This window comes from Cydia fagiglandana, chromosome 17, assembly GCF_963556715.1.
Source record: "Cydia fagiglandana chromosome 17, ilCydFagi1.1, whole genome shotgun sequence".
Classification (NCBI taxonomy): Eukaryota; Metazoa; Arthropoda; class Insecta; order Lepidoptera; family Tortricidae; genus Cydia; species Cydia fagiglandana.
Genome location: NC_085948.1, coordinates 17,538,727 through 17,564,917, shown reverse-complemented (window position 1 = coordinate 17,564,917; position 26,191 = coordinate 17,538,727). Strand labels below are relative to the sequence as shown.

Sequence of the window (26,191 nt, the reverse complement as noted above, 5' to 3'; positions counted from 1 at the left end):
GGTCTGGGTTGAAGAATGTGTTACTTATCATTATTTCATAGAATAGATATCTATTAGAACTCGGATCAAAAGACAAATTAAAGAGTAACAAGACCGAAGTGATCCCATAAGTGTTCCGTGAACAAAGTTTTGTACGGAACACTAAAAAAATGCACATGTAAAAAAAGTACGTGAAATATTTGAAATACAACGCCGATGGCATAATTGGGAATATATAAGATGTCAAAGTAACGGTAACGAGCCCAAATTACAGAGTAAACGTTGAGTAGAGCACAATTTTCTGAATGATAGACGACGGCGGTAGCGGTACTACGGATTAACTTATCAAACTAATGAGTTCCCTTTAGGGCCCTATGTAGCGGGACTAGTAGGTTAGTAGCCACTTAACAATTTTAAATTTTCAACCCTTACCCTTTTTTTGTTTTGTGACCGTGACGTGACCTATTTTCCCTTTCGAAGTTTTTTTCGGTAGGAATTTCATTAAGTTAGGTTAACTTAACAGTACTTTTACATTAAAAAAATTCAGGTTACGTTGGTTAACCTAAGTTAACAGTACTTTTATCGTGAGTATATAAAAATAAATGGAAAAACAAATAAGATTCGACAAATGACGATTTTTTTCTTCAGAAAGAAAATCAGGTCATTGATAGTTTATATAGGCTCATATTATTATTAACTTAACAGCCTAGCACTGACAGCACGGTGGAAAAAATCACAAACAAATTTAATACAGTCATATTGAAGACCTCTGTGCGACTGGCGAGTTTTGTAGAGCTGTACTGTCTGCACGTTCGGTAATCTGTGTCGTAAGCGGGCGCAGCTCGCGCCGCCATTCTGGATATTTTGACGGGAAGGTCGGTCACGTGACGCGCCGCGCGGGGGCAGCGGCGCGGGGGCCGCGGGCCGGCTAGACTCTCCAGTAGCCGAGCCATCCGTCTGCTGCTTTGACTGCGGCCGGTCGCCGGAATCCACGCCCCCGTCTCAGCCGCCCGCATCTATTACGTACCATTTCGTTTAGCTTTTCGAGCGCATTAACGACGCGATTAGAGAATACGAGATCGCGAAGCGGACGAGCGACGTGTGCCACACGAATATAGAGTTCGAACGGCTCATAAATACGAAATGTGAAGAGTTTATTTGCGTATTTTTGCACGGGTGTGCGTTCGGCGACGGGGCGGAGACGCCGGCGCGGGGCGCGCTCGCCCGGTCGCGACGGCTCACTCGCAGACATGTCTCGGCCGCGGACGGAGCGCGGCGCGGCCGGCGCGACTCGCGCGGTAGTGTAACATGCGCACAGCCCTCGTACCATGGATGTGGTGACTCCTCACATAACGTCAGTGCTGAAGACGTACCAGGCGCACGCGCCGCGGAGCCTGCAGGGCCCGGGCGGGCAGGCGGGCCGGCCGGCGCGCAGCCCGCCGCCGCCGCCGCCGCAGCCCGCCGCGCCGCCCATCCTGCTGGCGCCCGACCGGGTGCGCGGCGAGCGCGGCGAGACCCTCCTCGAGGGCGAGCCCATCTCCTGCTTCAGCGTGGGCGGCGAGCGCCGCCTCTGCCTGCCGCAGATCCTCACCTCCGTGCTCACGGACTTCACTTTGGAACAGATTAATAGAGTGTGTGATGAGCTGCAGATCTACTGCTCGCGCTGCACCCCGGAGCAGCTTCACGAGTTAAAATCTACTAGTGTGTTGCCTCGCTCGGCGCCTTCCTGCGGTCTGATCACGCAGACTGACGCGGAGCGGCTTTGTGCGGCTTTGCTTCATACCCCGCAAGGCTCCCGGCCGCATAAACTATCTGGGTATCGCGTCTACCATGAGTGCTTCGGAGGCAGCCGCGGGGTGTTTTCGGCCGAGTTAAACCTAGTGCAATGTTTGGAGTGCCGTGCTATGTACAGTCCGCGCCGGTTCGTCTGCCATTCGCACGCCACGGAGAACCGAACGTGCCACTGGGGTTTTGACTCTGCGCGGTGGCGGCGTTTCTTGCTAGTGGCAGATGAGGAGCAGGATAAGGAGAAGTGTGCGGCGTTGCTGGACGCTTTGGATGTCGACGAGCCGCAGATCGTCGTTCCTCTTAAGCACGCTTTGAAGCGAAAACAGGTAAGAATCTTGAGAAACAAAGCCTGTCTTATCATTCCCCCTCGAATCTTTGTCACCCTTTTCCTTTTATCTCCTCATTCCCTGTTATGACATCTTGCGACGAATTCTGAATAAATAAGGGCGAGCAACGAGCGAACGGGTCGTCAACGCGAAACAAAGATATTCGGCCGTATCTTAGAAGAATCTTATTTGAATAAGGTTGGAATAATTCTCATATCACTTCGGGGCTTATTGGAATAATGGGTTGAACACATGGACAGATAGACAGACATGACAAAACTACGTTTGACTACGGAACCTCACAAACTAAACTCGCAGTCTTAAGAAAAATCACCTCGCCCCCAAAAGATTCGCACCAATTGGCACTTGGGCTTGGAGTGGGCTGTTTTTATAACGGGGCTCAAAAGCCCGGTATTCGCAGCATCCGGGTCTATGGGAAGAGGCGCTTGAAAAGCCATCGACAATATTAGACCCTTTGTCACGTTTCGTCTGATTCGTCTCTCACCAGCCGTCACGTTTTCCACAATCTACAATTTTAGCGGTGCCTCTGATTATTATGTCTGCGTAATTTATTATCTTCGTGCGAAAAACAAGCTTATCAGTAGCGATAGACCACATGAGTGTTTAGCAGAAGATAATGAAGTTTATTGCAAAAAGAACGATGTTATTGGTTGAATACTAATAACTTGACTTGAGGTCAAAGTCGAGCCATCTAGGGTTAATTGGTGGTGATAACTTGAGTCGGTCGAATAAGTTCAGTCACCTACTACATGCGTTGAAGAATCGACTGGGTATCTCGAATGTGCCTGGATACCTAAACAATTTTTTTATTGAGACAATTGATGGGTACATTGCCTAAATTCACGTTTACGAGTATAGTGAGCTCTAGAAAAACAACCGAGAGTCACCCGAGACGCACAATTGAACCACTAATTAAATGAGAGATTTGATTTGGAAAGGTAGGGAAAGTATCAAACTATCTAAGAAGAAAACCAAATTAACAGGCTTAAAGAGGAGAAGATATGAATGGAAAAACATAAATAAGTACTTACCTTTACCGAAATCCCAATCTAGAACGGAACTTTTATTATATCTACGAAGGAGTACATAGGTATACATTATAGGACTTTTTATCACCTGTTATAGAGATGCATTTCAATCCCCGAACAAAGAATTGTGGAAAATATCTCTGTAAAGGTTACTTTCTAAGGTCTTTGATAAAGAATCGTGTACTATTCGCAATTTCGCAAGCAAAATACCAGCTCCATTTACGTAATGTTGACCCTCGTCATTAAAACATTCTATCCACAACTCCACAGTCCACACTGTCACTCCCAAACAATTGAACATAACTTGCTAACCTGGCCCGAAAAACAGGTCCAAAACCGGAATGACCGTTTTCAAAACCACCATACAGTAAAGCCGAACTTCGTGTAATGTTACAAAGTAAATTGCGAGTATAAATCGCTGTTCAGTCAGTGTGCTTCGTCCTTCAGCGGAATGTTAAATGGCGTATGATTCCGCGCCGTAGATATAAGTAATGTTTCAAAACAAGTCTGTGGAATGGCGAGTTGAAAATCTGGTTTTATACTAACTTATAGGAATCTCTTTTAGGGTATAAGATTCTTATTTCAATCGCTTTGCCTTCGTTTTGTAAAATATCTTGAAAGAGGAATTTTATCAGATTTCCTTTGACTTTACTTCGACAAACTCAAGACAAATTTCAAACAAATGAGAAAATACATTCCTTTAAATTCTTTGACTTGACTTCGACAAACTCTTGAGACAAATTTCAAACAAATGAGAAAATACATTCTTTTAAATTCTTGTAGGATTTGAGACTGATCTACACTTGAGGAATTTATAAACGCGACAATCGAAGAAGAAATTTCAGAGACATTTGTCTCAAATTCAGCCATCATTTGAGATGAGACAAATAGACAAAAGAATTAATGAAGTCGCGCAGTAGGTTGGGCTTGATAATGATCAGCCAATATTAGAGTTTACAAAAGGTAAAATCAATAATCTTTAGTGACTAATCACAAGAGCCGAGAACAATGGGGATAGAAGTACCAACGTATTTAGAATTTTGGTTTCAGTCCCGATGGACAGGATCCTTTCATCCCAGAAACCCCTTGAGGAGGTGAAGTTCATATTGATTATTAGCAAGTAAGCGGATGAAGTGAACAAAAGCCCTATTTCTGGCACGTATTAAGGACATTAGAGATCCCTAGGGTGTATTTAACCCACAAGCTAACTAGGCTTTATCCGGAACCCTTTACATTACATCGCTAAATCTCATCTAATGTATAATGCATCTCTCAAAGGGCTCATAACGTGTAATTTATTAGATCGAGCGAGATACGTAAACGCCACGGTAGCAAATTGCTCATGGCTAAACCTGTACGTCTAACTGTTGTTTCTAAATCGCCGGTTACTGCACTCTGCGTTGGAAAAGGTGCAACGTTAAAGGAGGTTTTATAAGGTAATTGATGCTAGAGTCCGTGTGGTAGCTTTGCACCGACTTCAATACGTAGACCAATAAGAGGGTGTCTCATTATAAAAGAACAAACTAAGGAATGAGGGGGAGAAGGAGGAGGATTTTTGGGGAGTGTCAAAATATAGATCGTATGATGGTCTGAAATAAACAACTTTTTTTTATATACGTCAAATTTTCACAGAAATTTGTCATTAATGATGAGTTGATGACATGGCTATTCTGCCATTGCAATGCAGAGTTAGTTTGGACTCTATAGGGCTTGGTAAAATTTTATGAAAAAGAGCTAACCACTGCAAAAATGAGTATAATTGCCACTCGCCGAAATTAAGAGCCAGCCAACAATGTTGATCCGATCCGTCTAAATAGGGAGATTAGAAGAGTCGCTTTTGATTAGCAGAGTCTATGGCTTGGTAAAATTTTAAGAAAAAGAGCTAACCACTGCATAAATTTGTATAATTGCCACTCGCTGAAGTTAAGAGCCAGCCACCAATATTGATTTGTACCGATATGATGGTCGTTCCTTGTCTACGTGACAGCGTGATAACGGTGGCCGCGATTTTCTATCCCGCGGTGTCAAAAAGTGACGGTTATTTTCACGTGGATAAAGCCGACTATAATTCGCCTGTTGGTCCGTCTAAAAAGGTTTGGGAGATTAAAAGCGTCGATTATGTAGGCTTAAATATCGAATGTTGAACCCTGGGACTTCGAGGAAATAACCGAATCATTTTTCGGAAAAGATCAAGTGAGTCGAGAAAAGATATAAATAAATAAATTTATCACAATTATTTTAATACAATCCTATATGCCTGGTCTGAGGACTGCAAATGTACTTAATGCAGTTAACTGCTGCACTAAGCCACATAACCGTTAAAGAGCATATAAACTCGTGTAATAATTGTTAAAACATAAGAATCTCGGCCATTAGGGACGCAAAGCACCAACGATAATATTCCAATGGCTTAGCAAGCACATGAGAAAAATATCCTTACAATAAACTGAAATAAAGATAGATTCAGATTAAATAAGGAATGTCTCGATCTAGGCATGCTTAAGATCGAATAATGCAAGTAGAACTACGCTTACAGGTAAGTTCGTTTTATTTTGTAATAACAGTAGAGTAAAAATAAAATACCGCTCAGCTTAAGTGAGACTGGGCTGGACATGTCTGCCACATGCACCCTGAAAGGTGGGCCAAAATGGTTACCAAGTGGGACCCACAGAACACCATAGATGGTGCTGGCCGGGGTGCAGGCAGGCCTAAAAGGAGATGGCGAGACGACTTGGACGCATTTTATCCGGATTGGCGGGAAACTACAAACGACAGGGTGGAGTGGAGGAAACGAAGGGAAGTCTTTGCTCAGTAGTGAAAAAAAAAACTGACCAAGGCATCCGATGCCTCAGGCTAGAAGTAAGTTCTTCAGCATTCGTAGATAGTTTTATTCAGAACAATGAAAAAACCGGATAAATACTGACTGCATACCGACCGTAAGACCAAAAATTTTGTATAATTTGCATACCTGTAGTTTATACTCACTGGTTTGCAAGAGGACTTTACTCCCTGTAAGCAACGATAATTATGGAGGTTGTAAACGCTTCAGCAGTATTTATAATTATACTTATATCCAGCCTATTAAGCACCGGCTGACTCACATCGCCTTTTAAAATGGCATTACACAGTAACACCAGCAAAACAAAGGCACTGACATGCTTTAAACATCGTAAATACTGGGATAAACTCATCTTCTCATTTGTTAGTATAATTTACATTCGTAAAGATGTCCCTTTGGACGGTATGGTCATAATGTTGGGAAGCATACATATAAAAAGAAATGTGTTTACTACTCGTATTTGAATATCAAATGTGGGGTGATACAAGCCTGTGTTCTAAATGAGAAGGTCGTGTGTACGAATCGTTTGAATTTTGGCTCTTCCCAGTGTATTCTCCTGCCTAGAAACGTATGCATGGAAAATGCACCATATTAACTTATTATACTGTTATTTTAGTTAGAGGGAAAAGGGTGCCGAGAAATGAGACATGGCCGTTTATCATATACTTAGCTATATTCCGACTGACAAGACTGTTGCTGGGTGCAACCGGCTGACGTGAAAATATCATCTACCCGATATCTTAAACCTAACAGCATTCTTCGATTTGGATACTAAAATGAAAAAAAACTAACTGATAAGGTTATCAGTTAAAAAAGGAGATCCTTTTTTTAAGTCGTTTAAAAACTTTTGACAGTTGCCAACGCCATTGCCTACTCGATGCCGATCTTTAACTTGACACGTCTTTAGCCTGTGTGACCTCTGTGTCGCATTATATCATAGCATTGCACCTAATACAATAATGATTCATAAATACAACAGCCAATGTTTACCCAGGCATTGGCTCTGTTGTATTTATGAATGTTGTTATGTATTTTTCATGACACTGTATGATGTCACTGTAAATGTTATATTGACTTGTGAAAGAACCTTTGAACAGAATAAATTTTTGAATATTGTTCCCGAAAACATCGCTTTGGCAGTTTGTTTTTCTTTTTAATGAAAATTTAACCGTTTTGGGAAACTGTTCGATAGATCCACAGATAATGGAAAGTATCCGTAAAACAGCTGTTTATGCATGCTAAGTAAAATATGGAACCCACAGAATCCCGTTCCTCGATTGTTCTGCGGACGGTTGGTTGCGCTGCGCGGACGCAGCGTGCGCTGACAGCCGTCAACGAGGCGTGCGCGCACAACATTACAGTTCAGTCACAGTAGTTGGAAGACAATGATCTACATGAACAAAGTAGTGCATTAAAACATACCCTACGCACTTCAGTGCCCTACCGCGAAAAATTAAAATTTCTATATATGCCTGTATCTCTCGAATATGCAAGAGCAATAGAGAAACAGATGTTTTTCGATATTGGCGGTTGGCCCTCAATCAATCCATATCTTTCTAAGACCCTGTGTACAAAACGTCCTTTTTTGGATTAGGTATAGAACGATTTACAAGCTAGTAACAGAAGCGGAGCCTTTTTGTAATGAATTTACTTGAAAAGAGACTTCCGTAAATCCGCATGTATTACAAGTTAGGTTACAAGGAATTTTAAAAACGAATCAGTGCGTCAGCTTCGGGACCAAAGGAGAATAATGACAGACTACATAATTAACAATGCTGAGAACGTCGATAAATGTAAAACTTAAACCGCACATAAAATCTGGCGAGTCGTTTGGCTGTAACTATTGTAAGATTTGTCAAAGAATGTACCTTCTTCGTCGTCTTCCAGAAAGAACTGAAGGGAAATTTGCTCATTAATCACCAAAAAAGTTTGTACTGCAAAAGACAACTCAACAGTTGATCCGAGACATCATAAATTGGCAACAGATCTTGAACTTCCATTTCGACCGCTTCTGCGAATGAAAATCCTGTCGCCCGCTGCCCCCGCCGTGTTATTATATGTCATTGCACGTCTCAACTCAAGATGCGGCTTACTTATCCACTGTAATCGGCGTTTCTCGGAAAGTGCCTGCGTTGGTTTTCCTGCTTTCGGCCCTGTATGTTGCCTGAGGTTTCGGGAAACTTAGGAACTTGTATCACGTATAAGTTTTTAGTGCTAGGCGTAATTGATGAGATGCCCGTTAAAAGATAATTTTTTTTTTGAATTGGAAAGATCCGTGATTTTTGGGAGTTTTAAAAACATAATACACTTATGAATATGAATATTTTACTGAATGAGTGTTGGTCTCATTACTCTCATTGGGTGACTTAAAAGCGTCAGCTAAAAAACTGTTTATTTATTAATCAATCTGAGACAATACTTAACAAAATAAAATCCTACAATGTGTGCGCAAAAAGAAAACCCTCTAAGCTAAAATCTGTTCAAAAACCTTTTCTTTAAGGATTAAGAGGCCTGCTCAGCAATTCGCATAATCTCACCACACAGAACTCCAGAAGGCCATGCAAATCTAATTGGCCTTCCGTCTGATTTAGTTTCTCGTAGCGTAGGGCCGAAAAGCCCTAAAATCCGTCTTCGAGCTCCGACCTTCACCCAGTTGCGGCGACACACGCCCGCTACCCGGGCAGAATTCTTGCCACTATCAAAATGTGAGTGAAATAATAGGTATTGTGTAGATATCTACACAATGTAGCCACTAGCCAGTCTATCAAATATAGAAGGTTAAAAGCTATCTGCCGGAGATTTGTCCACAGACACAACTGTGTGCTTAATTCCCATTATAGATAAATTTACATTGACAGATTCCTACCAGACAGATTTGAAATTTCGTTACGTACCTATTACCAAGCTAATTAGATGGTTTAGGGCTAAAAACCCGAAAATTCGTCAAATTCAGTTTGTTCCGACCTTCACCTAGTTGAGACAGCACTGACACACTCGCTCGAACTTCCTGGGTTAACTCATAACGCACACTGTTCGTAGTACCTTACTTAGTATTTGTGAAATTGTCGGAATAGGAATGAAATTACTGAGCCGTTAAACATAAAGGGCTTATTGGAGAATTTATCAGTTCCAAAACATAACGGGCTACCGCGAAAGCAAAAATTCGCAAATTGCGGGGATCTTTCTCTTTTAGTCCAATGAAGGGCAAATTAGAGTAACAGAGAAAAATGCCCGCAATTTGCGAACTTTGTATTCGCGGTAATAGCCCATAACACCGACTTTGAAGACGACCGCATCTCAGCATCTTTATGAGATCTTCGATCGTGTACTTTGAAATTAGTTTCGACTTTCGACACACGTTCCAACTGATTTTTTACCACGGCAGCATCAGTTTTTTGATACTAATAACGAACGTATAAGAGCTAATATAGCCAAAACCTGCTAAAACATAATACTTTTACGTATCTTATGTATGATGGTTCGTCTATGGAAATGGAAAGAAACCGAAATCCAAAAAAAACATTGTTATTTTCCTTCAACATTTAACGGGTCTTGTTTATAAATGGTACCAAACTAAGACTGCGCATATCTCAGTGTCCTCAATAGTACAGATAGGGCTATAGGTATAGATTGACATTTGTTTATCGGGTACTTTATTCAGTCGTGAGAAGTGAGCGGCCGCGCCCGCTGTCGTGGCCAATGGGACGCGAGAACGTTAAGCGAATGCTGGGCTACTAAGGATATACTAGTTTCTAGTGGGATTTCATCTTGAGTCAATAAAGATAGAACTTTGCAACTTGAACAGAACAAAGTGAGGTAGTGTCATTAAAAATTCGACGTTAAGCCATTGCCACAGTTTGTCATTGGTCCGACTCCATACAGAATTTGATCCGACTACACTGGACACACTGCATGACTGCAGTCTGTCCAGATGCCTGCCTAACGACGTAGGTTTCTTGAGGAGTTTCGTTTTGAGACAATAATCATAAATTTGAGTCTGACAACTGTAATTAAGTTCCTAATTAATGCTTTCATGAGTCAATCTGTCCCGATGTATAGGTAGTTAGGTACGGTATGGATTAAGACCTGTACTGGTGGTTTCCACTGCGAAAATGCGTCCTTCAGAATTACAATTACACAATGCCAAAATCAAAACTTATCCTTTTTCTTGTAATTATAGAAAAAACATCTACTTCATAGATGGGATTTTTTCGATTATCCTGTGTTAGTGGATAGCCGGTCAAACAACTTTGTCAGTAGAAAATTTATATAGGACGATAACCCTTCGGCGCCTATATTTTTTAAAATTGCCGCTGTTTTCTTCTGACGGAAATGGCTTGACAGACTATTAGTTTGTGTATTAAGTGCTAGTTAAATATCTCTAACATATAATTTGTGAGGCTCCTGATATCTTGTCTCTGACACGAAAATTATAAAGCACAGCGCAGCGTCCTCGGATGGGTATTTCCAAAATGCCAATTATAATGTCACGATTACTGCTCACAACTCTGATTAAGATGTTGTTTGAATGAAATTAACATGTTCACGCATTTTTAATTACTTAATCCTCTGAGTAATTAAGTATAATAAGCACAATTGGGGGTCTTGAGACTCTTGAGTTAAGTACCTATATAGGTAGACCTTCACTAAAGATACTAGAGTCAAAAACATTTATAGCAATATTTTTTTTTACTTCTCTTTTTAAATCGCATTTATTATTAAATGGTACCATCACCCACACTGTTACCTGTACATCATTGGACATTATTCCCTTGTAAAAAGGTCCACCGATGTACAGTTAGGTTGCTGTTTGTAACACGAGGATGAACTGATACAAGTGGTAGAGAAAGCAAGAAGAAAAATCAATTTGCCACAGAAGAAAAGAAACGATGAAGTAATTACCTACGTGTAGTATTTTAAAGTGGCCTTTGAAGATATAAGAATAAGTTCATTACCTATCAAAAGAACACATAACAGAATATGTCAGAGGTCTCCGCACTAGGCTACGCCTGTATCACGGGGACATATGTACAAGGAAAAGGGCCTACGGACGGATACACTTCGATCTATAGGTAAGCATTTTTGTGTAATTACACTTGTAATTGAAGAGTACTTGTATAATAAATATAGTACCAGAGAATACGAGATTTTGAGAACCAATGCTATCAATAATAATCATAGCCAGAAACACTGAACAGGTGTTTTCAACGAGACAGCTGTGGCCTTGCGCGCTTTTGCACTACAATTTGATATGCGGCAAACAATACATTTTCCTGTTTCTGTTTTTGGTGTCGAAAAGTCTGGCTGGTGGCAGTGAAACAAACTACTTATTTTGAGATCATTATAAAGGAAATCTAGATTTAGATTTCTCTCAAAATCAAAAGACTAATTTATACTCTGGGCATTTTCCGCATATCGACAACAATTGTGCCTTTTTTTCGTGTAAAATTAGCCAAAAAAAGACCGAAGTGATCCCATAAGTGTTCCGTGAACAAAGTTTTGTTCGGAACACTAAAAAAAATTATCCAATTAGAAACGGAAACATGGATTTGTAGAAAAGCAAGTAGAGCTCTTAAAACGGATATCACACAGCATGGTGCCGCAGCTGGTGGCTGCACTAATTTTCCGTTGTTGTCTACAAAAACAAAAGCTATTTTAGTATAAAACAAAACGACAAATTAACTCAAGTCGAAACAACACGGAAAAAAATGAATTTTCGCCTTACAGCAGGAGTGTCCAAATTTTTAGACCCAGGGGTCTTATTGCAACTTGATTATTTGGTGGGGACCAAAATTCCATTCGGCGCTCCCACTTAATTTATTCTTTATTTTTCGGATTTCAATCAATCGTGCTGGTCGAATCTGTGGGCCGAATTTCGGCCGAAGCAAAAACAATTGGATACATACTCGGCATAATTCTTAATTAATCAATAAATTCGCCGCAGAATCCCTCTATTTCATTCGATAGTGTGACGAAAGTTTGCGTTTGCGTTATGTCTTTCGTATGAGATTTTGAACAGCGCGCCAAGCGGGACGTTTTGGAAACTCAAAATCCCATACAAAATGACACTTAACGCGTACGTCACGTCAGGTGTACCTATAGCTTTTCTTAATAGGTATTTCCATATGGTATCACGTTTAATGTTTTTAGGAATGATACGCTGTTACTTAGAGCAAGCCTAACTCAGTCCTTGGGCTAAGCGTCCTTGCACTTAGTGTGCCCTGGAAACCAGGGGTTCAGCCCTTGACCCACTGTATAGATCGTTAAGGCTCCTTCTAAAAGCCTTTGATGTAACTGGGTACTTAGTATCGAGAAATTTGGGAGTAGAGAGAAAATTTGTGTAAATTGTTTCTCATGGCCTAGAGAGTGTATTTTATAGAACTAGAATAAAATTACGTGAGTCTGTCATTCAGCCAATGAGGTACAACATTATTATGTAATTAGAGGAACGACTATAGTTATTTGTACAACAAGAGATCAAAGTTTGATATTTCTTCGAGTGCTTATTTTGAGTCCCGTGCAAGCGAAAGATTCTATAATAGAATCTTGAGCGTAGTAAGGGATTCAAAAGCGCACGAGATGTAAATAACTTTGATCTCGTGTAGTACACAAAATTTTTCACCCTAAGCAGTGAGAACATACCTAGAAGGACAGAGATAATAGAACCCAAGTATATCGAACTTGTATTAGACCCCGCATGTTGAAATGACATTTGACTATAAAAGTCACTTGAATGAAATTTTGTCTCACTCAGTGAGCAAAGTACGATTTTGCTCACTCATACTGTCTCACTAAGTGAGCAAAATGCGATTTTGCTCACTGAGTGAGACAAAAAGACTCAGTGAGCAAAATCGCATTTTGCTCACTGTTTTTAAGAAGCAAAGTACCCTTGTTCGAGTGCTGAGGTGAAAACATAATTTTTTGTTTACATTATTTTACATGCAGGAATGTACAGTACATAAAAGTATTTGTGTGTAAAGTGCCTTATTAGATTACTAGCCGTGTAGCTTTTTTTTTCGATCTGTGTCATGTTCCCTCCCTCCTACAAGGATTGGTTTGAATTACAAAAAAAAAAGAAACCTAGGTTCCAGGGATCGGCAAACTTTTTAGAAAAAGAGTTTTAAAAGAGCCGCGAATATTAATTTGTCATTTTTTTCTGTCTAAAATAGTTTAAAATAACTGATGTATTTTATTTTAATGAATATTTGGGAAATTTGATAAATCTTCTACGTGCAAACACCTCGGGAGAGTCGCATGCGGTTTAGCGGTCCCTAGCCTAAACATATAGTCGTGAACACGATATTGTACATATATGTACATATATAACACTGCAAAGTTGCGGGATTACTCGTCACGTACATACATACACACTTTTAATGGGCGGCTCAAGTGCCTGGGGTACTATTTGTAGCAGGGTGCTGCATAAAAGGTACAGTTCATAGCAGAAAACTTTTACGAAAGTACTTACTCTACTTTACATGGCTGTTGGAAATAATAGTCTCTATAAATACGTAAGTAAAAAAGAATGAAAAAATAACCAATGAGATTAAATATGATTAAATATAAAATTAATCATTAAATCTACTCAGTTATTTACTGTATTGCTAAAAACTGAAACTAAACATCTAGTCGACTTGGCTAAATAGTACATATACATACTTATTCTACTACTTTTACCTGTCACAAGTTCAGTACATGTCTGTTGCGAATTTAAAAACACATAAATTAGCATTTAATCATCTTAGCCTTAACATTTTCACTTAATTTCATTGTTACGTTATCTTTCCCGTCGTCAACTGCATTCGAAAACAGAATTAAAAATAGACCTTTTTAGTATTCCGACTGTACAACATGCAAATTGTATGCGTACGTTAGCCGGCCATTTTTAAAAGTCCACCCTCCTTTGTAATCCGCTTTAAAAGGGAGTCGTTTCAACATGGTAGTTTGGCGTAGGCTTGCTATTTGCTCTCCTACGAGCTAACGCTACTAAATTACGAAGCTTCGTACTACCAACTTAGAAATGCTGCTGGTAAAATCTTAAAGTAACCTTTTGTTAGTGTCTTCTAGTACATTTTAGTTTTCTCGCAGTTACCGAGTACGGTTAAAAACACGGATTCAGATATCGCCAAAGCTAAGCGCATAAAAAAATTATGTGGACGTTGAAGTCTTTTTTTAGTGTTGTTTGTATTTGACAGGTTAGGCTGCTTAGTAACAGGATGTAGGTGTACAGCTGATTGTTGCCTGGCTGTTATCGCTATAAGCGTATATCGTTACGTTACGTTGTATTACGGTCTTCTATTACATATAGTTGTAATATATCTTGAGGTCCATTATATGGTTAGTGAAGCGATGCGCTCGGCAATATATAAATAGGAATAACAGTGTCATTCGCATAGTGCGTATTTTTTCTGTTAGACGAGCACAAATTCTCATGTCACGAAAGAACTCTTACGCCTGTACATGTACCTACATGTAAATGAGTGCTTTTAAAGGCAAATGGGGCTTTGACCTTTTGTATTGAATACAACTATGTGTTTTATTCTAAGCTCTTAAGACAAGGGGGGAAATGATAATCTCCTTAATGAGTCTCTTTTGAAGTTGAGTAGGTATTGAGTCTTTTCAGAGCAGGATTAAAGCAAGTAGAGGTAGGTAGGTGTTTGTAGGTAGGTAGTAGGTGTCTAGCCTCCCTCTTCCCTGGGTTTTATATAACCTCTAGTTGTTTTTGTTTCAACTTATAATATTTTCAATTCAACGACGTCAAAAAATTTAATCAAGTAATTAATAACGATGTAATAGGTAGGTAGGCATAGGTATAAATACTAGATCTCCTTACTTAGGTATTTATTTAAAACAAAATTAAAATCTCCTTTTCGGGATCCGGTTGAAAAACTTCAAAAGCGTTAATGTTTTAGCACGAAACACACCACTTTGACTTTTAACGAAATTCGGGTCCTCTCCGTATTTTTAACTAAATTTTCTCGAAGCTAATCTAATGCCAACGTACCAGGCAGTTTAAAAGTCCGGAGTCTATTACACCCCTCCCCTAAAAGGTATTGTTCGAGTCCATTACACTCCCTCCCTTTAAAACAAAAGCCCCCCTAGTACTATAGAGCGTAAATAGCGTGAAACTGCTGCAAAATACTTAGTGTTATTTTTAAAAGAACGCGAAGTTAAAATGTTTGAAAACATTCTTCGGACATTGTTTGGTCCAAGCTAGATTAGTTAGGTACTACGAGTAGGTACGAGACATAACATAAAGCCGAAGCGTGTTAAGTTAAAAGAAATGTTTAAAAAATACACTGATATAAAAGTTTGTGTCATTTTCTAACTAGGTACCTACTTGGCAAAAAATAGACACCTATTCAAGTATACAAATTTAATATGTTAAGAGGGGCCCACTGATTAACAGTCCGCGGGAAGGTATTGGCCTGTCAGTTGTTCGGAACTGTCAAAATTTTGTTCTAACTGACAGGGCGATACCGTCCGGCGGACTGTTAATCAGTGGGCCCCTTTATGAATATTTTAGTTTAAACTGTACAGGATATTTTTATGAAAATTAACAAGACGCAGTGTAAATCACTAGCCTCTGAAATGTCAATGTTTAGTTTGGTTAGTCGTTATAAAAAATATAAGAGCCGCATTAGCCTCAAAAGAGCCGCACGCCCACGAGCCAAAGTTTGCCGACCCCTGGTGACAGCCTGATGCCTGATGAATTTTTGAATGAATTATATTGGCTTCTGGGCTATAACCGCGAAAATCGAAGTTCGCAAATTGCGGGCATCTTTCTCTGTCACTCTAATTACGCCTTCATTGGAGTAAAAGAGAAAGATCCCCTCAATTTGCGAATTTCCTAGTAGCCCCTCTGTTACACTTTCATCTCCAAAAATTCAATCAGTAAAACAAACTTCATTTAACCAACCGAGCCTAAAAAAACGATCTGTACTTTAGGCAATAATATTGACTCGTGTAGTATTTCCCTAAAGGCCTAAAGCAATGAACTTTAGCCTCAGCGAGCCTACGTTGTTTTCATTAGCTGTCGTGTCGTGGGACGTTGGAAGCCCACGTACTACGAAAAAGGGTTTATGTGCTACTATAAGTACCTACTACAAGATGGAAATAATACTACGTAGGTATAGATTTCTCACTGTGTAACAAAACCGACGTAATGGCCCCTCTACACCAGCGGTCGGCAACCGGCGGCCCGCGAGCCGCATGCGGCTCGTGAAACTGTCACTTGCGGCCCGAGTGCCGCCTTGGCTATTTTGTATGTAATAGTGACAAACGACAATGTCTCATAAAGTCATAAATATCAACAAAGTACGGCCCGCGTCGCCTCCGTTAACTACTATATGGTCCTTGGCTGCTAAAAGGTTGCCGACCGCTGCTCTACACGATGGGCCAGCGTCGGCCACTCCAAGGGACGCATCCATGCGGTAGAATGAGATAGCAATATCACTTGTTCCCTCTAACGCATAAATGCGTCCCTTGGAGTGGCCGGCGCTGGCCCATTGTGTGGAGGAGCCATAAGACTGCCAAAGATCGTGACGTGACCATGTCCCCCAGCTCATCTTTCCTTTCGGCTTTCCATCATGAGAAGGGTCCTTATGCTTCCTGTGGAATAACGACCCTTTTATCAGAATTTCTGTTGGAATTTCAGATGGTAAGGTCCTTATTTCACTTGAACCCTTTCATGGAAAGTCACATCATTGTTGACATCGAAAAATAAAAAATCGTCTGTGATTTTCCTCTCTATTGCTCTTCCAAATTCGTCTGATAGAGACGTTTCGTTTTTCACGGTAGGCCCTCTGATTTTCTTACACTAGCAAACGGCTCTTTCGATTTTCTTTGTAGCTCTTCTATTTCCATAAAATGAACACTGAGCGCGACATAATCGGCTCTTATCTCGGCTCTTTAAAAAAAGTAATATCAACTGTGGTTGGTTACTTTAAAAAAGTATGCCGACATTGCCGACCCCTGTCATGGACAAAAGGCCAGTCTTATTTTTAAATTAAGATAAGTAAAATAAAATGCCTAACAATAACAATTATTCTTGTGTTGACCTACCACACTGACACAAGATATAAATTTAAATACAAACTTATTCGATTAACGACGTCCATGCCAGCAATTAGGTATTACTAAAATCATCAATTCATCACATACTGATTACACGTTTAACTGAGAATTCGTAAACCTTAAGTATTAACACATAAGGTGCAGATGTAGTGCATGATTGTTTTCCATCGTATTATCTCGGAAACGTTCGTATTTGTCATGCTATTTCAGTCAACCTCAGTACTTTTTGTACCGAGACTGAATGAAATAGCAAGACACATTCGCACGTTTCCGTGAAATTGCGATGGTGCTCTGAATAATTATGCACTACATCTGTATACATATAACTAGTCAGTTGGTACTGCTTTTAGAATACAAAATATCGAAATTCCGAAACAAAACATCGGGCAAAATGAACATCGCAAATTGTCAGCGCGCACTGAAAATATCGCATTCCAGGCGGTTGTGGACCTGATGATACGTTCGAACGCAAGTTGATCTCATTTCAACGTATGTAGTTATCTCGCTCATATTAGTGCAGCATAATGAGATCAAATTAGGTAATATCAAATTTTACAGCTCGAATGCAGCTTTTTTTTAGTTTGATTTGATTTGAAAACGGTTTCAAGTCAAATTTAGAATCGGAGAATTAGCAGACATGTATGAAATCGATCGATTGTCTATCTAAAGTAATTTCAGATATAGGATAATTTCTGCCTTGTGTAAACTAACCGATAAAGAATCTGGCTCCGAATTCTGTATCTGTGGTTGATGCGTTTAGAAAAAGTTACGTTTATTTTTAATTTGAATTCACACGCGTTATGTTGGCCAAACATGCTCTGAATAAAGCATTTAAAAATTAAAGCAAATGGTAAATTCGTGTCCAATGCGGCGTTGTGAAGTAATGTGCCATTAAGGCTTGTCAAAAAAGTTAATTAATGACCATAGACGTTATTTATGGACGTTACTCATTAGAGAGTACTCTGCGGTAATCTTAATTTCGTTGAAGCGTGGAAACCGGTTACTTTTGCTTAGTTCTGTATTTGTGGCTGTGTTATTGGCTATGTGCGAAGTGGAGAAATTTTTTGACAATTTGACAGTTGTCAAATTGTCAGATAACTAATGTCCCATAGGCCATACCGACTAGAGTGGCGCCACAGTCATGCACAGAACGAATTAAGGTCTCTTACCATCAGACCTTTGCTATGAGGTCAATTGAAGAAACTTGAAATCCTTGGGTAGGCCTTTATTCGGGATTTTAGCAGTCTACATACAAAAACAATGTACCATCAGCACGCTCCGCGATTGTTGCGCCATTTAAGGTCCAAGCTAAATTGGTTGTTCAATACTTACGCTATAGAATTTCCAATTTAGCAAGAACCCTAAACAATCCCGTGTGGTGACTATACCTACCTATAGTCAATAATGAGGAAAACTACATACTATACCTACTTATTTATTGTTTATTTCCTCTCCTAATGATAATTAGAGAAGCGATCAACGAAAATATTGCTATAACGGCAGTTAAGTATGTGGCTATTAATAAATACATGCTACCTCAGCATGTAACTTCGCTAAGTCCTAAGTATTTGCTAAGTCTGCAGTTAATTAACAATAGCATATTAATAGTAAATACCTCCTATTTACTTTAAAATAGGGCTTGAATCTATGTTAATTATTTTTGGGTTTTGAAAAGCCGCATGCAGCCGGTTTGCCGAGTCCTAGTCTTAGGATCTTAGGATATTCTTGGAGGTATGGAGTTCTAAAATAGTCCGCTTAAATTTTTCTTAAGACTAAGGTAAACGTACTAGTGCTCGACATGCTAATGCCCAATAGATGACACCTTTCTATTGACAGTGACTTAAGTTTCAAGATGACATGTACTGGGACCGCGCCGAGTGGCGTCGAGCACCACGTTTACTTTATGTTTTATTTTATGACGTAGCTGTCGCCCGTGGGTTGTCAAGGGTATGTAAGGTCTGGCAGCGAAAGGTCACTGTGTAGGCTTCACGGACTTTAAGGTGCGCAGTGCCTTCGCGGCCTAATTTGGCAGGCTTATCCGGGCTTATCTAGTTTTCTCATTATGAGGATGTTTTTTTAGATTTTCAGTCTTTTTTCCAACTGTTACGAGTTAAAAGTGAATTGTCGACTAATTAATGATGCTACTCGTATTTCAGACTAAAAATAAAAATAGATACTTCAGCAGGATTTATAATTGAACGCAAAAAAGTAATTATTTTAAATTGTGTGTTTTTTCCAGCAATATCAATAACATTAATTTATAAGGCAGCACTGGTTTTTTAAATACAGGTTCCTACACATAATTCTACGCTAAGGCTGCGTGCCAAACGCTACCTCAAGTATAATGGCGCAACCATACATTTTCAAGAAAATAACAGTCCGTTTAAAACTGTTCATTATGTTTTAGAAAGGTCAACAGCCCCTGATTCCCTAAAGTTAGGTTCTTCAAGTTTATGTTACAACGCTTACTTGAAACATACTCGACGCTATGGCACGTTTATGTGGGGTTCAATCATTACGATTCACGTGCGAACCGTACTTCGTATTTGAAAACTTACTTTAGTTTCGGGACGTGCAAATGAAATACTGCAAATTGCAAAATCACTTCGTAAGTTTCTGCGTTAGGTTGGTAGGGAGAGAATGCTTTGACGCATTAATTTCGCCAATATGCGGTTTTTTTACTCTTCACAAAAAAAAATTGGAATCATATCCAATTTTTTACTTGTTATCAGGCAGTAATCACGGATTTCCACTTCCAATGCAGACACACCTCTTTTGCTTCATTCCTTCATAAATAATTAAATAAACCGCACTGAACTGAAATATACCTACCCTCTGTATTCTCTGTAATTGTAGTTATTTTGATTCGTGTAATTAGTGCGATTATATTCTGATTGTGGCCTTGACTGTAATGTTATCCGCCGAGAGAGATAAAAACGATTACCTATGCTATTGAAGTTCAACATAATTACATAACTGATATGAAACTCCAGATTCAACTTGTCGTATATAAGTATACATACACATAGACAACATATTGAAAAAAAGTCGTATAAGTCACTTTGTACCTATAGTGTTTTTCAAACAGCATGGGCAGGGGAGACCGAGGTGAGTTGTGACAGAGGAGAGTTGGAACATCGTCGATTTTTTGGAATCTATTAACTAGAAACTAGGTCGCAACAGTGTGCGTTTGTTAGCTCATAACTTGAACTAACAAACGCGCGCTATTGCGACTTCCGTTTTTAGGTACGGAACCCTAAAAAAGCTGCATTCTAACTTGATATTAATTTGATCTCATTATTACTTTAATGGCGATTTTGTATATAATTATACATTGTAATTCAAATGGAATGTGTTTTATTGTCAAGTACAAAATACCCATTTACCCGGTGGTAGAACTGACAAAACACTTCATTTGAACGGTGGACATTTGGCAAATACGGTTCGCTGAATTAGGGTGCTCCCAGAGGGACCCACTCCAATGAAATGAAATAATAGTTTCCTTTTTTTGCGTAGTGTTTGTAGTGACGTTAATAGTGCCACTGTAAGTGTAAGACCTGGGGGCCGTTTTTGAATTTAGCGCTCGATTTCGTATTCTACTAATAGAATTGGAAGGGATTGGCCAATACCATCGCTAAAATTCCAAAAATTAACATTTAGCCGTTTTCCACTTTTTTTTGAGTGACAACATAGAGCGCTTGAAATTCAAAAATCGGCCCCCTGTGCAGAGTTAGCTTGGCCCATCTCTTGTAGGCAGGCTTTCTACACGGATAAAATAATGGAAAAACCTGATGTACATTTTTTACTGCAATTTATTACAGCAATTAAAATTAACGTACCAAATCCATCATGAAACATGCCAAAAAAATATTAAAATCACTCTCGCAAGTACTTTATCTTAGCAACACAAGTGGCTACTGTAAAATGTACATATTTTAGAGCCACTCCACACAAGCGTCTTTCGAGCGTCGGCGTCTAGTCAGCGCTATGGAAAATGGCGTTAGACGCCGACGCTCGAGAGACGCCAGTGTGGGGTGGTCCTTAGAAACCGGTTTTCTTTTGCGCAAATGTGAAAAAAGTTTTGATGGGCTTAGTAATTAAAGTGGTCTGTTGTTTATGGGCCGTTTATCTTAATAATTACCTAATTACTTTGATTCTAATTAAAAAACATCTAATAAGGAATTTGTAATATATTATGGAACAATCGGCATTGAAGTAACGGATCAGACTACGCGTCAAAAGTATCCAATAACATAAAAATAAATATGTCTCTAAAAGTACCTATATGTAGAACGTAATTATGGCGGGTACTACTCTCCAAAGCAGAACATGCAATTAGGCTGTGACAGATACTTTTGAATGCGAACTGTATAAGTAGGAGTATGAATGGATAGCAGATACTTTGCCGCGTTGTTTATCCGCCACTATTGATGGTGACTGTAACAGATTGAACCATTATTTTGCTGAAGAAATAATAGCTAAGTCCATTATATAGGTATATTTAACGTCTTAGAATAACATACTTGTTACATGCTGAATTCCGTTTATTGTCGTGGATTAAGTTGCTCTTTTTTCGATCGAGATTTACAGCTGTATTCGAACAATGAGATACGTCAAATACTATAGATATTACGTTTCTTCAAACAAAAACCTCACTTTTGACACTTGTTTGACACTGACATATCCAATCCATTCGAATCTTCGGTAGGTCGAAAGAAGACCACCTAGACTACGATTTCAGTCCATATTTTTCTACTTTCCGACCTCACGTGTTCCGAGTCCTCATTCTAAATCAGGATCAAAGTATTATCTTATAGATTAAGAACCTTAATAATAAATAATCCACGAGAAAAAAAGTTTATTGGCTTTGTCTTTTCGTTTATTCGTCAAACTTAATATAATCATTTGACGTCGAACTAAACAGTCCTCATTTTAAATGCGAAAATACCTCATAAATTCGGAACCCCCCTGACCCCAGCAGGCACGTGTAGAGTTCATTGATCTAGCTTTTTCTAGACCCTGTGGTTTCAAATATCAATAAGAAACTTGTTTCATTTCCTAGAGATGAAATGAATAGAGAAGCGTGTAGACGAATTTGACCGTAATTCTCAGAAAACGATGTGAATAGCGTCCTCAAAATTTTGCCATTTAAGTTAATAACTGTTCTTATTGACAGAAAGCTCAAATTATATTCATTGTTTTTTTTTGTTCGGAGCATATTTATTATTTCCTAAATTATGTACAATGAGATAGGTACCTACCTATTTAAATATATTTTTCAAAACATTAAAGACATCACTCCACGGCTAACCGTTGTAAATAATCTCATTATTTATATCCCCACTAATTTATTCAAGATTTCTCGTCATACAATAAATTCGGGACCCCCCTTCTACCCACAGACACGTGTAGAGTTCATTGATCTAGCTTTTATTCTAGACCCTTAACCTAACCATTCACAAGCCTCAGTCTCATCGCCCGGATTTACCAATAATAGTGTAATATCTCAAAGCGAAACTTACGGATATTATGACAACGATATCTCTATTACTTGAATTGAATGCCAAGATTAATACTAGCTCAAGTTAGGAAGTGGGCGGTTTTATCGCTTAAAAGCGATCTCTTACAAACCTTTGTAAAGCAGCAAATGGCCAACCCACAGGTAAAAGAGGAAAGAGCAGAAAAACATTTACAAAATATATAACGACAACTTAAGGTAGAGACTAATAGGTAAATATTTGTCTCATCTACCTTATTATAATAGATACTAGACTTACACAAGATTTCGGAAAGGGATTTTGCGGCCAAATTATACTGAAAACGAGACCGCAACAAACACAAAGTACACGTACGCAGAAGGTACACGGGTGGAAAATTAAACTAGGGACCCTACCCATACCCTGTGGACCCACACCCGAGTAAGCAAAGTTACTGCCGCCACTCTGACTTTTAACAAGCTTTTATACTCCGTGTTAACTATTAAGAGACGTAAGTAGGTTTGTTTAGGACTTTCGCAGTATCATAAATATGTATATTCTTTATGTCTATAAGGCGTAATATATTGGGGCAAGACAATTAGCCAAATGCTGCGACTCTTACACAATTATCTTTTGTTCAATCATTAATACCTCTTTGGTAGGCGCCAGCGAGTAAGGGTCGACGACAAGGTCTCCGGGTGGTGTGACCTTACCGCTGGTGTCCCCCAGGGTGGTGTGCTCTCTCCTTTGCTTTTTTCCATCTTTATTGACGGCATTACTAAATCTTTAAGGTCTAATTACCATCTGTACGCAGACGATCTGCAGATTTACGCGGCGGCTAACATTGACGAACTTCCTTCTCTTTTCAATAAGATTAATTGCGACCTAAGAGCTATTTGCAACTGGGCTTTGAATTTCGGGTTACAAGTGAACGCTAAAAAATCACAAGCAATTGTAATTGGCAGTCCTCATTTTATCTCCAAACTAGCGGATATGGTGTTACCCGATGTTATCTATGACGGGACTTTGATTCCACTTTCCTCTACTGTCAAGAACTTGGGTGTCATCCTAGACCAGACACTCTCATGGACGCCGCATATATCGGAGGTCAGTAGGAAGCTATTTGCTTCGCTGCACTCTCTAAGGCGACTGCAAAACTTTCTTCCTCTTACTACTAAAATCTGTCTTGCTCGCTCTCTCTTACTGCCACTCCTTGATTATGGGGACATTGCTTTTGTGGACCTAAGGGAGGACCTGCTTGACAAGCTAGAGCGCTTGCAAAATGTCTGTATTAGATATATATTTGGGTTGCGTAAGTACGATCGCGTGTCTGCCTTCCGCTCGCAGCTTGGCTGGCTTCCGATACGACGTCGTAGGGATGTGCATGTTCTGTCATTACTCTTTAACGTGTTATTTAATCCCGCATCCCCTACGTATCTATCAGAAAGATTTAGTTTTTTGGCTACTGTTAGCGATCACCGTCTGCGATCTAGTGCCAATCTGACTCTAGCCATTCCACCGAAAAAGTCGCGTGCGTACTGTAGGTCTTTCACTGCCTACTCAGTTAAGCTGTGGAACGATCTACCAGTGGACGTAAGGAAATCGCAATCTGTTGCCTCACTCAAGGAGAAGTTGAAAAAGTTGTGGTTATTAGACTCCTGATGTAGTTAGAACTGAATACTTTATATGTATATATATATATATATTTATATATAGTTTATATGTTTATGTATACATATATGTATATGTGTATTTTATGTAAGTATATATATGTATAGGTATGTTATAGTTTATGCGTATTTATACTATTTATTAATATGTACCTATAGTTCGTTTTTTTTAGCATTAGAAAGAACTCCACAGAAGCAAGCGTGCAGTTTTTATCAGGCTCTTTAATTGTTAATAATTATTGAATTATCTAATGTAGCATGGTCAATACATCTAATTTACTTCAAATGATTACCGCTAAAAGTGCCGGATTTGGAACCACAAGCTTACTTCTGCGAAGTTCTTTCTAATGCTAAAAAAAACGGACTATAGTACTGGTTTTTTTTTTCTTTTTCTTTAAGTACTTATTCGCTCTCGTCGTCCTTTATGTGTATCCAAAATTCTCATAGTGCTATTTGTCCATATTAAATTGTCTTTCACCTGTTAGTATCTGATCCTTTCGCATTTTCTCAAAGGTTAGCTGGAAGAGATCCCTTTTAGGGATAAGTTCGCCTTTGTACATAACATTTTTATTTTTGTTTTGTTTTTGTCCATTTTATGTAAACCTGTTTATGTGCAATAAAGTGACATACATACATACATACATACATACATAATATCTACAATTCAGCTTTGGTAAATTGAAAGCTTTTTGAATCATGCCATCATCTTCCTATGAGCGTTGTCCCGGCTTTTTTGCCCCGCCTCCTCATGGGAGCTTGGGGCCTGCAGGATAAATTCTTTGCTATATTTTGGTATAAGTCAAGATGTAATAAATCTTTCTATGATAACAAATATTCTACACACTATGGTCTTTCACAATAATCCAGTATTTATATATAAATCGCTATCATAAAATTTATGAACCAACTAATCTAACTTATCGTTGACTATAGCGACCAACTCCCAGTTACATTTGTCCTCCACCAAGATTTACGTCACCATTTTTGTATTTCCTATTATTACATGGAACAAGGAAAATAAGCAAAAAGCTTTGTCCCTTTGCTCTAGTTTCTGGGATAATTAATTATGTACCTAATAGATGATGACGCCATTTCGTAAATATCTTCTTTGACTTTTCTTAATGCATGCATTACGAATACCTTTGTTTCTCGTCTTATTTCCCAGTTTCCCAATGGTTATAATAAAAGAAATATCAAGTAAATTAATGATAGCAGTATCACTATTCACTAGCCTAAAAGGAAAATGTTAGACAAAGAAATCTCCAGATTCTAACGTGGTTTACATGATCACTCCGATGTAACTATTGAATTACTCTGCTGAGTGAAGTTACTCTGCTGAGTAAAAATATTTTTTGTTTCAACGAGCAATACGAGCATGTCTACGTTGTAATCAGTAAGATTCCTCAAAGCAATATGATTAATTCAAGCAAACTATTTTGCAAGCTTGTACCTGGATTTGATCATTTCAAACTGTCGAGTAAGCTTGCACATTAAGTACTTGATCATCTTTGGAAGGCCTGCGGGATGTAAAACTCGTCGTACCTACTACAGTTTCAATTGACTATGACTATGTCTTCGTAATAACTGCTGACAATTTTTAAACCTTAATATTGGGCCGCATCACAAAATAGCTGTAACCGTCATCGCTAAAGGCTAAAAGCCGTCGATTTTTTCATATCACATTTTCATCTCCAAAGCCCCGCGGCGGATTTACCTGTCCCTACACCAACATAATAAAAGGCTTATGTCCCGCCTAACTCGCATAAAGTTCAGCTGGTATGGTGTGCCGTGATAAGTTGCCCGGGCATTTTTCATTTCCATGCGCTGAAATGATTATCCCGAGGGTGGAGGTTACACATTCAGTCGACATATATTGATGCGGATAATGTGTTCAGAAATATCTGAACGAGCACTTTAGCGTCTTGACAATAGAGGCTTTGTTCAGACATTTGTTAACACTTTGGCCGCTCCGATATATACGAGTATG

At 39.1% G+C, this 26,191-nt stretch overlaps 1 protein-coding gene across 1 annotated transcript in view; it reads left to right on the top strand.

Annotated features, from left to right (window-relative positions):
* Positions 1 to 840: 840 nt before the first annotated feature.
* Positions 841 to 26,191, top strand: part of LOC134672651 (ski oncogene) — a 73,578-nt gene continuing 48,227 nt past the window's right edge. Inside the window, exon 1 of the mRNA XM_063530608.1 lies at positions 841 to 2,093. Within this exon, the coding sequence (XP_063386678.1) occupies positions 1,308 to 2,093 (786 nt within the window). The 5' untranslated portion in view covers positions 841 to 1,307. The remainder of the gene's footprint in view (positions 2,094 to 26,191) is intronic.